We start from the raw sequence: 21130 nt of genomic DNA, 5'->3' as shown, positions 1-21130 counted from the left end.
GCATTCATCATGAGTAAAGGTGAGTACATCCAAACGATTCGTTCGATAAATTTAATTTCTAAATGCCCGATTATTTGTACTTTCTTGGTCCCTTCGGAGGCTGAAAAAGATCAGTTTCCGGCTGTAGTTTGCTGGTAATAGTAGTGAACATTTTGCCTTTCTTCACAGGGCGGTGCACGAAATTGAACGCCTCGGTGCGGAATGAAGTGGACTTCAACAATGATGTGATCAGTGGTTGGTGCAGGGCAGGCATCAAGGACTGGATGCTTTTTGTATCTTGTGCAATGTGACAATTTGCTGTGCTCAGCATGGTACTGCTGCTGTCAAGCGCCTTACAAACATGAAGAAGCATGTGAAGGTTGGGGCACAGCATAGAGATTCTAGTGGTGTGCTACTGGCGCCCAAGACTGTGCAAGCTACGATAGATTTCTCACGGGGGAGGCCTCGTTCCTCGTTGGAAGACCAAGTGTGTGAGGCTGAAACCATATTTGCAATGTCTGTTGTTTCAAAAGGCATTCCCTACTAATGGGGTGACACAGCAACACACATCTATAAAAGGATGTTTCCCGACAGTGATGTGGCGAAGAGTTTTACCTGTGGAAGGGCAAAACGTTCTTATGTCATCTCAGATGGTCTGTTGCCTTACTTCAAATCAAAGCTTTTGACAGAGTTGTGTCGGCCAAATGTTTTCTTTTCGTTAATGATTGACAAAACTCCAAAGCCTGAACAGCGTGTGCAGCAGTTGGATTTGCTGGTGAGATATTTCTACGAAAGTGCAAAGCAAGTTTTTGTCGAGCACTTGAACTCTTTTAACCTCGGTCGTGCCACTGGGGATGTAATTGTAGGGTGCATAGAGGATGCCCTAACTGAGTTGCCAAAACAAGGGTTTCTTTGCTTTTTCAGTGATGGCCCTAATGTCATGAAGAGCGTGAAATCTAAGCTGAAACAAAAGTTAAACCCAAATCTTGTTGATGTTAGGGAGTGCACTTTGCACAAAGTGCGCAATGCATTTTCGAAGGGCTTGGATGCATTTTGTTCTGATGTTAAACAACTTGTCAGGGATGTTTATTATTATTTTAAGCACCCTAATGTGGGCCTGAAAAAACATCAAAAAATTTTGGGGATAGAGCCTCATGTCTTCCTCCGACACGACTCTAATCGCTGGCTGACATTGCAAGATTCTCTAGTCCGCGTGGAAGAACAATTCACTGCCTTGCAGTCCTTTTTTTTGGAGAACTGTGGTAGACTGCAACCAGGTGTCCAGACCCAACACAGCAGACTTGCTGCAGCTTTTGGCAGCAAGGACTTTTATGCAAAGGTACTATTTCTGAGGAATGCTGCAGAGCTTTTCACCGGGTTCCAGAAACTCTTCCAAAGGCGAGAGCCACTTCTGCATGTCCTTCATGAAGAAATTCTAGGATTAGTGCGACGAGTTCTGAGTCGGTTCTTAAGAAGCGAAATATTTTGCAGCAAGAATGCAGAGGAGTTAACCAAGCTTAACCTGGATGATGCTGCCTTTTGGAAGGCACGACCGGAAGTTGGCCTGGACACAGTAAAAGCTATGGAAGACTGGGACCCTTCGGAGAAAAAAAATGTTCCGCCTCGGAGCTCGAGCATTTTACCTTGCTTGCTTGAAAGCATTGCTTCAAAAGCTCCTCCTCACAAATAAGATGGTCATGCATGCAAGGTTTCTGGGTTTACAGTATGAGAATGCTGAGCAGGAAGTGCAGTCCTTACGCTACATTGTGGGGCAACTTCCTCAGGTTTTGGGTGATGGTCAGGTGTCATCTCTCGTTGATGAATGGCTCATGCTGAAGTGCGATCAGAGCAAAGGCACCCTGGAAGGAAGGCTAGATCACTACTGGGCAAAGATATTTTGCATGAAGACAATAACAGGTGAAACAAAGTATCCCATGCTTTCTAAACTTGTAAAAGCACTGCTTCTCTGCTGCACGGAAATGCTGACCTAGAACGAGGCTTCAGTGAAAATAAGTACCTTTTAGATGGACGGAGCTCTCTGAATATCGCTAGTGTTAACGAAATGCTCCACATTAAAAGTTAACCTTCAGCGCTATGATGGTGATGCAAGTAAGGTGCCCCCTCAGCTCTGTCCTTTTGAGATGTGCGAGTCAGTCTCGAGCGAAGTATGCTCTGAGGATGAGCGCTGAAGAAAGCACAAGCAAGCGGGCAAGAGAGGAGGTTGTTTCAAACCAGTGTACTCTTCAAGCAAAGAAGAAAGCATTGAAAGGCCAGGTGCAAGCCAGCAAGGTGTTTCTCACTAGGGCTGAAGAGATGATAAACTTTGGCATCAAAGAGAAAGACATGGACAAGGTTGAAAGTGGTCGCTTGCTTTTGACTACAGGGAATGGAAACCTTGAGCAAGCCCTTAAAGAACTCAAGGAACTGGAAAAGCAAATGTTAAAAAATGCGAGGCATTGGCATGCAAACAACATCTGCACTAGACATGCAAGACATTTATATTGTAATAGTGCAGGAGCGACTTAGCTCGCCTTGCACCTAGTCATGATGCGGACATTCTTGTCTATTTGGTGTTGGTGCTGGTCGTGATGTATTCTAGTCGATATTCCTGTCTACACGTGGTTAGAACTGCAATAAATTTGTTTGCAGTGTTGATACAAACTATTTCTTGTATGTTCCTTTGCTTGGCCTTGTATAGTGTACCTATGGATTAACCGTTTTTACAGGTTTGTGCATAGATCCCTACCTTATGGGTTTCTCAAGCATTAATTTGTAAATGGTTTGCAGGTACTTGCCTAATGAACCTAAAACATAATTGAAGTGAGACAGCCTAAAAAAATAAACCAACTAAGTTTTATGGCTCACATGTATATATATAGTCAGATGTTCAGACCTTATTTTTATTTATTTATTTATTTATTTATACAATACTGCAGGCCATAAAAAGGCCCTGGCAGGAACGGGGCACAATCGAGCATCGTTATACACACCTATGTACAGTACATTTTTCCGTGGAAAGAAGAGAGCAGAAGGAAAGAACAAGAACACATTTTGATATATTACAAAAAATAGACGTTATTGCTTCAAAAATTGTTGAATTGCGGAGAGGACATTTGGACCTTAGGATTGTACAGGAAGTAAGGCTTCTTTCCCGTGAAATTGCTCCAAGTTGTGAATATTAGCTCCAAAATGCCGAATTTTTTTTCCGTAAGCTGCTCCAAATATGGGTTTTACTGCTCCAAATCTAAGATTTTTCTGCTGCAAAAATTGCTACAAATCCCATTTCAGCTGTTTCACCCCTACACTTGCGCCACTTCGAGAGGTGTTACATTCGTAGTCACAGATTTCGTGCTGCAGTATTGATGGTCTTATCTTTCCGTTCGTGCAGCAACAGCGGCAGCTGCAGCCTTCAGCTTCACGGTGGCTGCCTCCTCCTCCGGCCCAGGTGCCTTTGGCGGGGTCCCGTTCTCGACGGCAGACACGACGACGGTCAAGCCGTTTAAGTTTGGCGTACCTACTTCAGGCTCGGCAAAGCCAGCAGATGCTGCTGCATCTACGGAAAGCCCAGCAAAATCATTCAGTTTTGGCACTACTACTGAAGAGGCACCGAAGACCTTCAAATTTGGCTCATCCACTGAGCAGTCGTCAGGAATGTTCAAATTTGGCTCTTCTGCCGAAGTGCCCTCAAAGGCATCAAAGTTTGGTTCTGCCACGGAGGAGTCAACAAAGGCATTCAAGTTCGGTTCTACCACTGAGGAGTCAACCACAAAGGCATTTAAATTTGGCTCTACCACGGAGGAGTCGACAACAAAGGCATTCAAATTTGGTTCTACCACTGAGGAGTCATCAGCAAAGCCATTCAAGTTTGGTAGTACTCCTGAGGAGCCATCAGCAAAGGCACCCAAACCTGGTGAAACTGCTCAAGAGCCCGCAAAAATGTTCACATTTGGTGTCAGCTCTGGGGAACCAGCCAAGGGACTGAAGTTGAGCTCGACTGTAGAAGGGCAGGCAAAGTCCGGTGACACAGATTCCTCCACCGAGCAGCCTTCAAAGGCTCTGAAGTTTAGTTCTGTAGCAGAAGAGGCACCCAAGTCATCTCTGCAGGGGGCTGGCCCAGGTGATGCAGCAAAACCATTTAGTTTCGGTACTTCCGGAGGAGAGCCTGCTAAGCCATTCCAACTGGGTACCACCACCTCTGCTGCTGAAGGCGCAGGTAACATCGTCAAGCTTGTTTCCGCTGCATCGGAACCAAGCAAAGGATTCAACTTTGGGCCGGCTGTGAAGGAAGCATCAAAGCCGTTCACATTTGGCTCTTCCTCTGCTTCGGAGTTGGCAGCGGCTTTCAAATTTGGTTCCAGTATGCCTGATCCAACAAAGCTTCTCGCATTAGGCTCCTCCGAGGAACAGCAAACTGCTAAGGCTGCAAAGCTTGCTGCACCTCCGGCCACAGAACCAGCCAAGCTGTTGCAGTTTGGTGCCCCTGCGGGAGAAGCGCCCAAGTTTGGTGTCACACCTGCCGGCGAAGTGCCCAAGTTTGGCGCACCTTCCGATGCGCCAGCAAAGCCTTTCAGTTTTGGGCTGCCCACAACAACAGTGGCTTCAGCAGCATCGAAGCCCTTCACGTTTGGAATCGCCGAAAAGCCCGCTGCCCCACAAGCTCCTGCAGCCACTGAACAACTTCAGGCAAGCGGCCAGGGCACTAGTAGTGGTGGGCTGCCTGGCATCTTGTCCGGAACCACACCCCTTGGTCAGGCCATGGCTGAATCGTCCCTGGCAGCGCCACAAACGATGGAGCCACCTAAGCCACCAGCCTTCCCACCGACGTCTCAGTTTGTGTTTGGCCAGAAGAGTGACAGTGGTGCTGGCACATTTGCGTTCGGCACCCAGGGTGGGGCGCCACCAAACTTTGCTTCGCCTCTTGGTGCCGCTGCTCCTTTGCCCTCTTTCGGCACCCTCACGGCAAAGCCTCTGGAGCAGCAGCAGCCGCCCCAGGCACCACAGCCGACGTTTGGCATCGGTGCAGTGGCGACGGCTGCACCCACATTTGGTGCCCTCTCGGCTCCCAAGCCTGCCGTCACCTCCGCAGTGGCCCCAGCTGCGACCAGCATGCAAGGTAAGCTGACCGCTTCCTTCGAGTGGGTGGTGCATGTCGTTTGAAAAAGCCGTTGTACTTAGCATACCTGTCAACCTCTTGATTCACACAGGAGACTCCCCCTCTCTCTCTCTCTCTCTCTCTCTTTTTAAAGCGAAAGCCTTTAATGGCTCATACTGTCAACATCCGTCCGGTCACACTATAGCTGTCAATCAAATGTCGTCATGATGACGTGATCAGAAAAATAAAAATCCTGTCTCTACTGGAAATCGAACCTCCATTCCTCGGATCCCCAGCCAAGCCAAGCGCTTTAACTAACTATGCCATGCCCGGGATCATGAAAAGCATATTGTACGTCTGCTTGACTACAGTGAGGATGATAGTAGCTATGACAATGACGCTGCATTTAGTTGATAATGATAATGCGCACGAACATGATGCACCCTGTGCAGCAGCAACTCTCAGGCTTTTGTATTTCTCTAGTGTAGATTCAACAGTGCTTTCGGAATTTTATTTTATTTTACTGAGCTGTCTGATTGTATGAGCACCACAGAATCTGGCTAAGCAGCCGACAGAGGTTGACGTAGTGTGGCTGGGTTGCATTTCATGTTGTTAGCTAGGCCTCTATCCTGTATGCAGTGCAGCGTTAAGTTAGAATTCTCGTGTGCTTAGAGGCCTTGGCACTGCAGATTTGCAGAAATTTTGCTCAATCTTACAACTTGTAGCTTGCGTGCTTCATGACATGAAGAAAAGGCGATCATTTTCCATTTTGCACAACGTTTGGTGCAACTACAGCCTGTCTCATGGCGCCAACGATCATTTGAAACCGAACTAGAACTGAATTCTGCTCACCAATGTGCTGTACAATCCTCCATCATCTGCTGCTTGACAGTGCTTTGCTAGCTTCAAGAATCTGTTGAACAGGATTTGCTCAAAGTTTGCTACTGCAGTGTCTATGCAAAAGGACTCATTGCACTTAGCCTGAATGTTTGGATGGCCCGCTCCCCATTGGTGCGAATAAAAGTTCCCAATTTTTATCTTGCCGGGCTGGCAGGTATGACACAGTGGGCTCCTTCAAGGCAGAACTTTGTGGAACCGTGGAAATATGAAATCATCTGAAGAAAGTATTGAAAAAATTCTGGGACTGCTTCGGTGCAGTAACGTGAAAGCCTTTTTTTTTTTTTTTCTTTCATTTTGGTATGTTATTTCCTACACTTTTCTACATTTGTTATGTTAAAATTTTTTGCTTTTTAGTATAACCAATGGATTCATCATTGTCTTGTGTGGCTACTGAACTGGATTCTGGACTGAGCTGCGGCCTTTCTGGATTCGCTTATGGCTATTGATTACCCAATATTTAGATACTTTAGCCAATGTTGGCTTGCTGTAATACTACTGTTAGATAGGTTATGGATTTGTCTCGTTTGACGCATCCCTCTGGACTACACTCATGAGCCAAGAAAGGCTTTCGCCTCAAATGTGGGCGACGTAACGGTTTGTTCGTATTTGCCACACCAACAATGTGGTGTTCCTCACACCCCCAGGTGGATTTGGCTGCCAGCCGACCCCCAGCACGGGATTTGGTCTTCCTGCGGCTGCCCCGCCCGCCCAGCCGTCTTTTGTTTTCCGGCCACCGGCGGCAACTACCACGCCGGTGACCTTCCAATTTGGCAGCACTGGTCCTACGACGGGTGGAGTTTTTCGCTTTGGAGCTCAGGTGAGTGGGCCTATCCCTGCTCATATAGCAGGGGTGCCTTTCACTGCCGCTCATTTTCCTCTGCTTCTGTTTGCCATGAGGTTCAAGAAGCACCTTCAATTTTCAATTTTGTGCCATGCGCTTTGGACCTGAAAAGGGCGATTTTAGGCAGCACATTGGTGTGAAGAGCATGGCGTTGTCATAAAGCGACTATTGGAACTGTTCAGTGGTTTTTCACTACAGGATCATCACACAGTGTTAAACCTCGTACCTCTCCCCACTTCATGATGTTTGATTTTGATGCTCGTGGCTTTGAAAATATTTATGGGTTTATTTACTTTTGGAGGGAGTGATTGGGGAGGGGGCATGTGAACAATTTATTTCTTGAGCTTTGTTTTCAGTTGAAAAAACTAGCTTCAAATTTCCTACGTGAAAACTTTCCCCTGGGGGAAAGGTCACACACTTGTGTGTGACCTTCGCCACACACAAGTTGTAGAAGTAGCTGAAGTGCTGCCTGATGACCTCTTATGGTCTGTGAGGAAGCACTTACTTCTCTGCCATTGTCTCAAATTGATGCAAGTCACTCCATTCGTTCCATCACCAGTATACATGTCACATACTCGTCATTCTTCACAAGATTGTCCCACTGAGTAGACAGATAACCTTAAAGCTACGAAAGTTTAGCAGTCGATTGGATTGATGTGGAGGATATATGGTAGCAGTTTTGTTTTACTCGCCAGTCTGTCCAGATTGTAATTCTATTTTTATTCCATTTCAATTGGTATTCGCTTCTTTTATCCATTTTTGCAAAGTAATGTTTTAGCCGCTTTCATTTTTGCACCCCTATTCTTAATTGGTTCTGTGTCTCCCTTCCTTCCACCTGCCAATCATAGCAGGTGCAAGTTTCACACTGAGATTGTCACATAATTTTGACATTAAGGCCCTTCTAATGCTATCACAATAAAAAGCTTGCCAAAGGATTGTGTATGATGGAGGGCACGAGCATCAAAGGGGAGAAAATGAAAGGATGCTGTCAGGAATAAAGAAATAGACATGGCAGCTCTGCCAAAATCGATGGAGCCAAGAAATTTGTGTGACCTATTTCTTCGGCAGCGCATTCTAGCTTTCGCAGCGCCAGCTCCGCCTTCTGCACTCCCTAGCAGACATTCAGTACTTACCACTGCAATGGATGAAAATTTCCATAGCAAACTAGCACTTTAAAGACCTCAGCATGTCGAGTGACAGCAAAGCTATGCGTGAAAATTCTCTTGATGTGCTTCTATCTTGGGAACTCAAAGTCGTTTAATTAATGCTTTGCTCGGGAAGACTTAAAACGGCAAAATGCGACTTTGTGTTACACGAAAGATGTACCGAAGAAACCTTGCCAAATGTGCCCGCGCTCAGCTCTGCGAACATGAATGAAGGAATCGCACAAACTGTTGTCAGTGCCATATAAAGAAACAGTGGGAGCAGCATAGATCCGTTACAGGCTTAGAAACAGACAGCATGCGTACATGAAGCACAGGCAAGCACAAGGAATGATGGGTACTTCACTTCCTCCGTCCGCAGAATCTGAACACATGATGTGCATCCGATTCAGGCGTTCTTTGTCACGGAGGGTGTGGACCACTCTGGTTCTGCGATTCAAGTTCATAAATTTATCCGGAGCCCTCCATGACGGCTTCCCTCACAGCCTCCCCCTCTCTCTTGGAGACATGAAACCCAATAATTGAGGCCTTATTTTCATAACCTCAAAACATGAAGTTTGTGGTGGAGCTGCCTGAACTTATTTCTATTTGTTCTGTGTGGTACTTACATGACACTTTTGTTATGCTTGTAAAACAAATGCCATTAATGCTATTTTGCAGCCAAGCCAGCCAAGCACACCCCTGCAGCAGCCGCAGCAGCAGCAGCCGACCCAGGAGGCTTTCGGTGCCCCGTTTGGCCAGACAGCCCCGATGCAGTTTGGCATGCCGCCTGCGCCACCTTTTGGCATGTGAGTGTCCTTCTTTTGCTTTATCGGAGAGGTCGGATCACGCTATTAAATTAGATGCAGGCTGAGTTTTCAGACTCACTGGGATAATTACTAAACAGCCATGGAGTGGGGCAAACCTGCAAGTCTTCCACGCAGGGTAGGCACACACAGCACTGGGACCGTGCCGTGGAGTGCATGACACAAATCACGAAACCTAGGCAGCAGGGGAATAACAAAGGATGCCTTGGGGCACTGGTTGGCGGGGACGGCTAGATGCAAAATTGATGTGAACGGACCGGTGCGTGAAACGCTTTTTTAGGCGCAATGCAGAACCCACTGTAATCACCTGTGTGACCTGTGATGTGATTGCCATCATCATCATCAAAGCAAATTTGGTAAATGTTTTTTGCAAGACAAGGACATAACCAGTTTTCAGGGCAGTGACAGGTGGGTGAACAGAGAAATGTGAGAGAAGCTGAAGTACAGTATACAAGTTTGTTTGTTTGTTCCCACCCCTCTTGTTTGGTGTGGTCACATCAAATTCAAATCCTCTTCTTGAACTCAATAGATATTTTTATTGGAGGCTGCACATAGATGAGCATAAAAGGCCCTCTATAATAGAAACCTGTGACTATCTTCCAGGGTGCCTTCACAGCGATTTTTGTTCATGCTTTCAGAATTGTAGTGAGAGACCGAACAAAACATTTCAGAAGCTGGGGCATGCTCCCTTTGAGGTGGCCATGGCACCTGACCACGGGAGACAGCGTATGCTCTAAGCTAAGCGGTCTACCCAACAAAAGTATTCAGGCCGCTTCACACCGCACGACTGGATCCATCTTGTAGAGGGAGCTTGGCCCACCTGGTCTGTATAATGGCTCCTTGGAGCACCGTTGCACACCCCAGCAACAGTTTAGTATCACACACAAGATGGCCAGCAAGCCTCTTGCAAATACTGCACATTATTTCTATCTCAACCGGTGCGAGTCCTTCTGGTGGTGCACACTTGGTGGCAGAGATTCGTTCGATGTCTGCTTCCCTTCTTCCTCTTCTGCGTAGAGTGAGTTGCAGTGCTCTTATGGTTGGTCCCTGGATGTTTGTGCAGGCCAGACACTGAAAACCCGTTCAGTGCCACGGGCAGCAGTGCTGGACCCATGCAGCAGCGGCGTATCCGCAAGGCCATCCGGCGAAAGCCCACGCCTCGGTAGCTCTTGGGGGCCACTCCTTCCCCACCTCCCCCCTCAGGTCCGGCAAAAACGCTGCGCCAGAGCCCGCACAATGCTCCCGGGGATCTCCTGGTGTTCTCGGATGAGGGCCTCGACTGCAGTGGATGCCTGCAGCAAGAGAGATGCACACCAACAAGGCTCGCCTCGCCATACGGCCAGCTTAACGAAGCTGGAGAAAGACAAAATTGGCAGCAGTCATCAGAAAGCCAACAGCCCCGTGCTGTTTTAGGCTCTCTACCGCCTTGTGCCGCCCTTGAGTCTTCGCGTTGGGCGTGTTAGAAAAAAAAAAATTGACAGCGAGGAGACATTAATAACCTAGCTGCACAACTTTTTATCTCTTGGCGCAACTGTGTAGACCTCTAACACAGCCGTCGGCAACTTTGATTGCTTCCAATGTGGTGGGAAAATTCTAATGCAAATGTGTTATGCATGAGTTCGCGAAATTTTAGCATGAAAGGGGCATGTGATCGATACAGAGTATTGACAGCAGAACGCGGCAACATTTTAATACTCTGTTGTGTACAGTATGTGTAGATATCTTCACATTTTAATATTTGAATTGGAATTGCCTGCCGCTGCGGAAGTTTTAACACTTACTTCCCCGTCGCTCCACGATGAATGCAAATGCATGCGTAGCGCGGTGTCAAAGGCTAGACTGTATGTATTATCATAGGGCTCCACAGCTTGAAAGCATGCTCTGTGCTGAATGGAGCATGCCTTCTCAATTTGTGTGCACATTTTACTTCTGGCAGACCAGAGCGTTAAGTGGCTCACCTTGTGGGCCAGTTCTGAAGGCGACACATTCGGGTCGAACGAAATTGGTGGCCCTATTATGGTCCTGCAATACAGGTGGAACAGTCTGGTGATATATCATCCCCCTACCCCCTTTTAAATAAATACCGATCAGCAAAGGCATTTGCGTCACCTCAGTTTGACAGGGAACCCTCCATAGATGGGCACAATGGGAAGTCTCGTCTTGTCGTACAGCCTCCGGAACAGACCTGCACAGTGTTGACAAACATGTCCGTGCTTGTAAAGGAATGGATTGTAAAACAGCAGTGCCAGCTTTGCGTCTGAGCACAGAAATAAACTGTTCAAGCAAGCGACTTCTTGGACAGATTTTTTGAGCATACAAAGCTTGGCTTTGCTTGCCTCATGTGGTTCATTTTCTTTGCTCGTGTGGATACATATTCAAGCGATACACCTTTAATTAAAAAAGTGCAAATATATAAATTTTGGAATTTGAATCAAATACAAATATGGGGGAAAATGCCAATATCAAAATGATTATCAAATATCTTTAAATGGAAAATTAAAAAACATAGCAAATATTGTTAGTCTCGTTTATTTCAGAATTCCAAGGTCATCGCTATTTGTACAGACAGGATCGATGTGAAATCTGGTGCAGCTGTTATATCACTGCTAAATACGTTAAAACTCTTTAATTTGGCCTTCAATGGACATGGACAAAAGAGAATGTCAAATTCATTGAAAGCTCGAATGGGCCTGAAAAAAACTTCCAAAAACCATTTGCACCATAGTAATTTTATCTGATGAACACCTGCACGATGGTTGTCCACATTTGAGATGAAACTGAAGTGAGGACGTTTTTTCCCGGTTTTGTCGAGAGCTCCGTTGCGTTTTGAGGATGCCATACTGCACAGTCCATGCAGTCTATCATGAGGTATTTTGAAATAATTTTTGAATATTTGTGTACCCCTATTTTTAACCTTTCAGGTGCTACTCAATTCTTTGCTTCAAAAGATATTTCCCATCAAAATCCAGGCCTCTAAAAGCCGACATGCGATTTCAGTGGCTGGTCATAACAAACATAACAGCATGGTCATAAAGTTCGGCTGCCAAGCACAATTCATAAAAAATCAGTTTTGACTAAGGTACACGGCTTTTTTCTGGTAGCTTGCCTGCAGGAAGTGCCCCTTTGTGATGAAAAGCTAGCCTATGGGCCATTCCATGCCAAACGTACTAGAATTTGTGACCAACTGCTTCTTGTTAAGTTTGTGGTTCTTTACTTAATCAGCTAAACTAATTACCCTTAACTTTTGTGAAAATAATTTCCTGGTTATGTGACAGCCCTTCAAATTTCTCAGAGAAGTGCAAAAGTTGTTCTCGGTAAAAAATTTGCAGAAGATCAAATATTTCATTTCAAAGTTATTGAGTTTATCTTCAGCCTGTTCAGTAAACAACCAAAAATTTTATGAACAAGATCGGAGGAGGTCGAGCATAAACTCTAGTACATTTGCTATAGAATGAGATCAAATATTTCACTTCAAGTTATTGAATGTAACTACTTCAGCCTGTTCAGTAAGCAACCACAAATTTTATCATCAAGATCGGAGGAGGTCGAACATAAACTCGAGTATGTTTGCTGTGGAATGTTTTGAAGCAGCACCAGTTGAGGACATCTCTCCAGGTTCTGTTGTCAGCATAACGCAGAGAAGTGAGAGGAGGAAAGATAAGCAGTTCCCAGCATCACAAAAACTTGTGCCGCCCTCTGTGCGCAACAGCATGAACTAGTGAAACTATTTTAGCACAATGATGCATTGCACATGTGTGGTAATCGCGATCATCAACAAGTTTTTTTTTTTTTTAATCTCTTGCTCATCAATACAAAAGCAGAAAAAATAATTCAAATCTCAGCCTAACGGGTAGTTTGCCTTGGCATCACGTGCAAGCAAAACAGCGAAAGGTCGCAAAAAAGTTGGCGCGAGCAGTACCTCGGCCAAAGGCGACTGATCGGAAAGCTTCACGGATGTTCTGCGTGAAGACTGGGACAATGGGTACGCGAGCTTCGATGGCGGCCTTGGCAAACCCCAGTCGCTTCTTCCAGAGCAGGCGGTAACGCTCGTCGCCAAACTGGGCCTCCAGTACACCTCCAGGGGCAATAGCGAGCAGGTTGCCATCACGCATGACCTGGGCACAGCTCTGCACAGTGCCTGGGCTTACCTTGAACACCTCTGTCAGGATCTTGAAGCCTGCGGCAAGGTGTAGTGGTACCTCTTAGTTCAACCAGATGCAGGGCCCTATGCTCTGTTCAGCTGCTACATCTCATGCTGTGCTATTCCGAAGCTTTTGTTGGTCCAGAATAAACTGGTGTGCTCTTATTTAAGACAAAAGCCTGGAATCTATCTTATAATGTCGCATTGTGAGGTACAAAAATCAAAATGCAGTGTCCACTAGGAAGCAAGATAATCTTGCGCCTTTTCCACAAAACTTTGTTACATTCACCTTCATATTGGCTGCGAGCTTGGGGTATACCCCATGAAATGAGGTATGTTTATATGTTGCCACGTGGACATTGAGCTTCATTAGACATTGCTATGGGTGACAACCAGGGCCTAGCCGCCGACGGGAAAGACCCAGAAAGTATACCACTGCGGAAAAGGCTAGAGCAGCTCGAAATGCCACTCATAACGGTCGTCGGAAGGAAGCTGTGGCTGCGCCCTAATGTGATGCAGGTGTTCTGGGAGTGCAGAATTGATGGAAAGGTCGCCGCTGCACGTGCAAGGCTAGCCTTGTTGAGAATTGAAGGAAAGATGAACAGAATGTTCAATAGCAGATCAATAGAAAGTACAACACAAACTTCAGTATCAACAGAATATGCAACTAGGCCATTGACTTCACAAACTTCAGCATCAACAGAATATGCAACTAGGCCATTGACTTCACATTCTTGGACAGTTCTAAGCATTCTCCTCTTCCTCCATCCCCCTCACCTCGTTAGGCAAGACCTTCGCTCAGGGACCTTCGCTTTAGAAGGCGTAGCCTTCAAGCTACCATTTATGGGCATTTTCTCTGGACTGGGGCAGATCACTGATGATGGGATGGGTTGTGCATTGATAGCTAAAATGTGGGAGGATGCAAGTGCTTATAGGACTTATCATCTGGTTAGAGAAGGCGACTCCGCCCCTGCCCCAACCAAAAGCTTGATTATTCACAGACCATGCAACCTTTGACACTGATAGACATGCTTTTGACACTTTTGGTGTAACAGCCATCCCAATGTTAAAGCATCGATGGTTAAAAGGAACGTGTCCCACAGCTGGCTGAAAAAAAAAGTGTAACCTTTAATGCAATATAAACTGGTGCTTAATGCTAGGTCATTTCCGACCCACCAACCTCTTCCCCAGTGGACTTATCGCTAACTGTAATAAAAAAGTGGAGAAAATAGCATTTGCACAGCCAAGCTTACTTGAAGCATGAATACCAGCCCTAATCCTTTGCTTGGTGCATTTAGACAAATGTCAACAGCTGCTGGTGCTTTGCATCACAGGTTCAAAAGGTAAAGGGTCATGCAATGACGATGTTGTTTTCCTAAAACCAAGAATAATGTGCAGTAAATGTATTAATTTGGCCTTGAAGAGACCAGAAAAAAAATTTTCCAATTAACCCAAAGTTCGAATTATTGAATGAGCCAAAAAAAACTGCCAAAAACGGTTTGCATCACAGCACATTTAATTATTTGACTAACACCAGCATTTGATTTGAAACCCAGGTAAGAATGACGGTTGTTTACGAATTGGTCAAGTGCTATTCGTTGCGTTGCTGTAGGGAATGCTGAAGAATGAAAGACTCGGTAGCAGCGGTGCCCCTTCACAAAACGGCCCCAGCGCATTTTGAGGATGTTTCACTGCACAGTCAACACTGTGACGCACTGCGGCGAAATTGCATGTGACCAGAATGTGGGTGCATGCAAGGGATATATGCGTAAACATTAGAACAGTGTAACGTCATCGCAAAATAAAAGGAAATGAACACAGACATATCGAGCAGCATCCAAAATGGCACGAATCGCCTGTGCACGAGCGCCCAATTGCAGCCACAGGATGGTGTTAAGTTTAGGAAAGCAAAACAATACGATTGAGTTCTATTTCAGAAATGTAGAATTTCTGATCGTAGCCATGTCTGCCATAGCATGCACTTCATGCACGCTGGCCCCACTGTTCCATGCAATGCACTTTCGGGGAGGTCTATTTTGGTGATCGCTGGCTGCACAAGTCTTACCTCGACACGATCCGCCGTCCAAACTAACGAGCGTTCGCCGCCATAGAGTAGCATGGCCGCCAGCCAGGGTTTTACTTCTCGTTAATATTTTCCAAATTTCAGAATTAACAGTGGTCGAATTAATAAAATTTTACGGTACTTGTGACCAGTGAGATAACAGACCATAAACTCTTACTGGAGTCTTGCATGTATGCGCTTTTTCGAAATTATAATTTATACAGTGATGTGGCCATTAGCACTGCAAATCTCGAATTAAACTCAAGCACCAAAGTGCAATAGTTAAATGGAGGTGGCTCAGTGGCCAGGGCACTTGACTACTGAACCAAAGGAATCGGGATTTTCGATGGAGGCGAAAAGCATTGCGCCTGTGTACTGTGCGCTGTCAGTACATGTTAGGGAACACTAAGTGGTTAAAATTTCTGGTGTCCTCCACTACAGTGGCTTCATAGCTAGAGTCTCTTTGGAACGCTGAACCCTTTAAACTAAGCAAAGTAAGCTATTAGAATTTAGTTAACCAGCTTCAGAATTCGCCACCTTATGTCACCCAACATACACTGGCACTATTGCAATGCCAATGAAACCATCAATGTATTAAAAAGCGTGTTTTTAGAAAATTCTTGTTCGCCTTCCCTTGTGAAAGCACAGTAAGAATATCGGCAAGTGTATGATGTGCAAGACGAATCATAAGCATAGAAAAGAAACAGCAGTGCGCCTAAAATACTGCTTTGAGGCCCAGTAAGTGTGCATTTGATAGGACTATGGTGGTGGTCTGCAACTTTAGAGCACATTCAATTCAACTCAATTTTTTTTCACCAAATACATGGTGGGAACTCTTGGGCAAAAAGCTGCTCGGGGCAGCTTGACGAGGCCCAGGAGACCATAAGCATTAGGTATGAACATGATAAAGATAGGCTGATGGCCCCAATGCCATCTATCAATAAATTGCATTAAGTAAGAAAATGCTGCTTTGAGATGTTAAACCTCACAGTTTTCAAAAAATTGAAATGCTTTTAAAAACAGGTAAATTTAAAAATTCATTTTCCCTGAACGCACTTTTCTTTTGCTACATCAGGGCCATTTCAGTGGATTGCCTGAAACCAAACTGTCAGTTGGGAGAAGACCAGATGCTTCACTAAAAGGTGGCTAATTAAGAAATTTCTGACAGTACACCAAAAGAATCTGAAACTGCATGGCAATGACCATGATAATTTGCATTTTTCAGAAATACACGTGTTTAAAGGAAACAAAAGATATGTAATAATACCGGAGGTAACAAATAAATGGCATCATTGAATTTATTTTTTTATCTGAGGGCTGTGTACTTGTTGTATCGCTCAGAGAAAATTAGAAAAAAAAAATCCTCTCAGCTTAAAATCTGTGAGAATCAAAGGAGCGCACCGTATGCAGTGACACAGGACTTTCCCCCCAGAAAACAAAAACAAAAACAATAATATTAAAAGTTCTCCAACCAGCAGTACTGGCACAGCCATCTCTTGACACCAGGAGGTTGCGGAGTGCATTTCATTTCGTCCCCTTCAAGTCATTCCACCATCATTAACAGCCGAGACTGCCAGTGCGACTGTTGCAAACAAACTTTTTTCATTCAGTTTTGCCACATGTGATGCGGACTATCGATTAATTCTTACCTGTACTGACAGGTGACTGAAATAAAAGATAGTTTGAAACAAAATTTCAACTAAATGCAACATCTCTGCGAAATCTGAGAATGATAGAGCCAATGGTGTGACAGAGAGGGTTTTTTTTTTTTTTTTTTCAATTTTTCTTGAGCAAAGTAACACTGGGTATAGACAAGCGTCAGCCTGTGACGTCAGTGGAGATGCGGTGGCACTGGTTGGTTCACAGGAAGGGAAAGGCGCAGTAGCTGTCACATTTGCTCTGTGGACACCTGAACCGCACCGTAAGGGAAGGGAGGAAGGTGGGAGTGAAAGTGGAAAGAGAGAAAGGGGAGCCGTAGTGGAGGGCTATGGAGTAATTTCGACCACCTGGGGATCTTTAACGTGCACTGACATCGCACAGCACACGGACGCCACTTCGTTTCGCCTCCATCGAAACGCAGCCGCCGAGGTCGGTTCGAACCCGGGAACTCCGGCACAGTAGTCGGGCGTCTTACCACTGCGCCACCCTGGCGGGGCTGGCACTGGCGACAGCAGTGACTTTTGGGGTGTAGGCAAAAGCCCGCGCCGTCTGCACTGGATGCGCGGCGCTTGCTGTGTTTTCGAGCATAATTACCGATATTCCTGCAAGCTGTGGCGAAGTTGTTTGCAACACAAGGCACAAAAAAGAAAATAGCACCTGGTTCCACATGTTTGTTGTGGTCGGATAAATATGAGCGATGGGCGACGGCGTTGAGCGCGACAAGCAGACCCTTCGGCGGCAGATTGCCTTCGCAGCTAACTTGCGTTTCACTTCTGCACTGAAACGTGATCAGGTTGTCTGTGGCTCTTAACTGTTGTGACTGCTTTTCAGTCGTACCACGAATGGCGCAATAACAAATACCTGCAGCTCGTGCACGTTTTGTTGTATATACTATATCAAATCATAAGAAGATGCGCTGTGAGTTCCATTCACTTGCGCCCGTGCATATGTTCTTACAGAAAATGACACAAAAGCTGCTGTGAAGGTAACTGCTGTTACTTTGAGCGGTCACTCTATATTGCTGAAGCAGACCCAAACTTGCGCAGCAACTTTTCTCTGAAATCACTTTCGAGAGTTTCGTCGAGTGACCTACTGTTCATCACCGGTCCTAGAAAGTGAGTAAACATTGTTAAGATCCGGGCAAAGTCACATAGTGTTATTTCTCAGATTATTAAATATTTTCTTGAAGGTCATTAAGATTTTGACGAACGAACTAAATATCCACGTATGCGTCATCAAGCAGGATACTTAGGTATGATGTATATAACATGGAGTTTAATGTCCCAAAGTGGAATCGGCTATGAGGTGTGCAAAATGAGCAGAATATGATGACGTGTTCTTGAATGAAATGTTTCCAAGTATATTAAAAAAGCTTAGCAGATTGTGCAAATTTCGCTGCAAGCGACAGTGGAGGACGTTGCATTTGCGCTCATGCACCTCTCCTAAAGAGCAAAAAGAACAAAATGAAAGCATTCTTACAGGCCCTTCATGTAGATATCAACTTGTGAATGACCTTGGCTACGTCTGTACGATGAAAGAGACGTCAAACATCTTTTTATCGAGCAGGATAAAACAAGCTAGCAGCGCGAACTAGGCGAATATGTTACAAAGAACTAAAAGGTTGAGTTCTTATTCAGTGAAATTTTGACTTAAATTGTCGATGCACTGAGCTAGGAATATGATTTCTAGTTCACTATATTTATTGGTAATATTGTTCTTTTGATTGAAGGTGCTTGAAGCAGCAAAAGAGTCGTCATATATGAAAAACATACTTTCATTAATTCAATTGTCGACCTCTTTCATGCGCTATTATAGCAATAAGCCAGGGAGGCGAACAATGCTCGCTATTAGTTTTTCATATACATTGCACTTTCTCATTTTCATTTAGCTCACTACAGTCGCCCATTGTAGCCATACGCTGTTGAAGCCACGACACATATAAAGCCAATGCAGCTCTTCGCCCAATAATTCCAGGAGTAATCGGCTCCAAAAGTGCTGAGCTACTCTCCAGGTATAAACCAAATCATTTCTATGCACAAGCGAAGCTTACAATTAAGAATATTCGCACGCACGAACTGTTTTCTAAGGCAGCGTCACTTGGCGCTATGTAGGCACGCTGCGTTTCTGCCTACACCCCATGTCGCTGCCGATCGCAGCGCCACCTTTGTTTATAAACATGACGCTTGTCAATATCTCGTGGTCTGCTAAATCTAAATGCAAACAAGCCAGTGGTTTAGCAAGGGAAGAAGCATTTGCAGGCAGGCTCCGAGCTACATAACAGGAGGTACATGTTGCAGATATTGTTCAGCGCAGTGAACGGCACACTGAAGCATTACCCCGTTCTCTCAACGGCACAGTTCCGCAGCTTAAGTTCAGTTAATAGCATATAGCTGCAAACATGATAAACTCGATTAGAACAGATAAGCACGCAATTAGAGTTCCTGTTTGTTTTGTAGCACAATGGATCAGTGCCATGTCTCCAAACGTACATGATATCACTTCGATCCCATTACTCCTTTTTTTCATTTTTTCGATAAGACAAGCAGGAAGGTAAAACCAGGAGTTAGGGTACTGTGGTGATGAAAGAATGAAATTTCACCGTAACTGGAACTGCAGCTTCCATCATGCGAAAGGTTGTTCTCCAGCTGCACTGACCTGGCACCATGAAGAGGAAGCGATCGCCAACGGCACGGATGAGCCGACGCTTGTGTAGCAGGCAGCTGGCCAGCAAGTAGTAATAATCAATTGGCAGAGCTCCATGGTAGTACACAAGCAGCGCTCCACCAGTGTCGGGGATGTTCTCCAGACCTTGGACCTCATAGCCTTCAGTGAGCATGGGTAAAGAAGACAAGCAGGCATGAAATGCAATATGTGCCACAATCAGAACTTGATCCACTGATGATATTGAAATTTGTGAAAACATCTCGCCTTCTTCCAACATGATAAACAGCATAAAAAGTACTGCATTTGGTTATGTGCGGCTGAATGCTACTTTAAACACGCTGCTTGTGACTTGTAAACTTGTGTATAAGATGCTACCAAAAAACTTTTTTTCTTCTTTTTCATGTAGCTAAGGTAGTGAGGGCCCCACTGCCATAGGAAATGAGAACGCTCTTTTCGATTCGACCACCTGTAATAACAATGCAGATATACAACGACAGAGTAGCTGGGACGCTGTTCTTCCACTTGAGCAACTCGTGCGCCTGCCACCTGCGAAAGCTATGCAATTACAGCAAAGCTGTCGGTGTTCCGCGGATTGGAGCGGTGCCTCCGACAGCAGCCAGCTGCGGCGTACTGCGCGCTCGCGACCTCGCTCACCGTGCCAGACACGGCCGTGGCCAGACCACAGCAACGCCAGGGTGTAGCGGGCCCCATCCCAAAAGTGGCGGGCGTAGGCATCTCGCAGTGGACGCCGGTACCGGTAGATGTGCAGGAAGAGGATCGAAGAGTAGAGCAGAGCGATGATGAGCGTCGGGAGCAGGAAGGCCACCTGCGGCACGGCCCAGGTGCAAATCTTCAGCGGGGAATATATAACTGGGATCGACTGGCAGCAAATGGGATGAGGCTGACTTCGTTAGGAAACCAACTGTTCCTAGATGGGCGCTAGCTGCAAACCATCCGCGGTTCAGGGTGAAGGCCAACTGGGGAAAAACAAATGGTCCCACTCAATTGGGAGGCCGCGGGCTCGGGAAGCAGACGACGCCATACGGTGGGCCAAAAATTGCGCAAGAAACGCGCTTTAGCCGCATAACATGTGCCAAGCAGCGGCTCGCAATTACTGGGCCACTGACCCAATCCACTGCCCAACTCTCGAGCAATGCGGTCATGCAGCCTGCAGACGCCAGTTCCGCAAACTTTCTCTACTGCGCACCGGGGAAAGCCCCGCGCATGTGACGCTGTTACGCGCGTGATCTTCTTTTTCCGGCATGCAAACGTAACTGACATCTGAAACCTGAGGCACGAGTAGTAGTAAACAAGAGGCTCATAAGTAAGCGCACTCAACTGCCACGGGTGTGAAGAGCCAGACGAGCCAGTTGAAGTAGTCGAGGTCCGAGACCCAGTGGAACAAACCCGGCGCCTCCATTGAGCTAGCCTGGATGCCGCAAACAGTCCCGTGTTAGGTAAGAGCGGCCCACCGCCGCCGGCGACCACCTGGCCCAAGAGCAGCCTACCTGGGCATTTCCTCCTCGGGCAATGCTGCTACCCGCGTGCCAACCTCGACGGCATCGGATACTACGTTGCTTGCACTTTCTGATCTCCCTCCTCGGCCAACAGACGATGCTGCTTGTCTGATCCGACCATCTAAGATAGTGCGCTCATTTTCCCTAGCGCAGCGGTAGACCGGTAGACCTTGCACTCAACAGGAAAATGCAACGGAAACTAGTTTCTCTCATGCCAGAGGCAACGGCGGTGTTTCGCCGCATACATAAACTTGCCGTCAGCTGTCTGGATGAATGACGGCAATATAGTAACGGATTTCTGCCTCC

General features: G+C 46.0%; 2 protein-coding genes and 1 pseudogene across 4 annotated transcripts in view; 2 read left to right on the top strand and 1 right to left on the bottom strand.

Annotated features, from left to right (window-relative positions):
• The window catches only part of Nup153 (nucleoporin 153), a 53724-nt gene extending 42653 nt beyond the window's left edge, over positions 1-11071 (top strand). For both annotated transcript variants that reach the window (XM_084579098.1, XM_084579099.1), the window contains exons 14-17: positions 3368-5092; positions 6616-6788; positions 8636-8763; positions 9845-11071. In XM_084579098.1, the coding sequence (XP_084435224.1) occupies positions 3368-5092; positions 6616-6788; positions 8636-8763; positions 9845-9947 (2129 nt within the window). In that variant the 3' untranslated portion in view covers positions 9948-11071. The remainder of the gene's footprint in view (positions 1-3367; positions 5093-6615; positions 6789-8635; positions 8764-9844) is intronic.
• On the top strand, positions 10-2129 carry LOC146179483 (uncharacterized; annotated as a pseudogene).
• LOC146179481 (DGAT1/2-independent enzyme synthesizing storage lipids) lies at positions 9295-21094 on the bottom strand. Of its 2 annotated transcripts, XM_084579107.1 has the most exons (8): positions 20816-21094; positions 20647-20736; positions 19962-20133; positions 19299-19466; positions 12701-12958; positions 10891-10966; positions 10740-10803; positions 9295-10073 (listed from the first exon to the last, which is right to left on the bottom strand). In XM_084579107.1, the coding sequence occupies exons 2-8, from the start codon at positions 20725-20727 to the stop codon at positions 9981-9983; spliced, it is 912 nt and encodes a 303-aa protein (XP_084435233.1). In that variant the 5' UTR covers positions 20728-20736; positions 20816-21094; the 3' UTR covers positions 9295-9980. The 2 variants fall into 2 exon arrangements, with proteins under 2 accessions (XP_084435233.1, XP_084435232.1); XM_084579106.1 differs by lacking the exon at positions 9295-10073 and having other exon boundaries at positions 10506-10803.
• Between the last annotated feature and the right edge of the window lie 36 nt (positions 21095-21130).

This window comes from Amblyomma maculatum, chromosome 9 (genome assembly GCF_055883805.1).
Source record: "Amblyomma maculatum isolate TAMU_Amacu chromosome 9, ASM5588380v1, whole genome shotgun sequence".
NCBI lineage: Eukaryota > Metazoa > Arthropoda > Arachnida > Ixodida > Ixodidae > Amblyomma > Amblyomma maculatum.
This window is presented reverse-complemented; position numbering and strand designations above follow the sequence as displayed.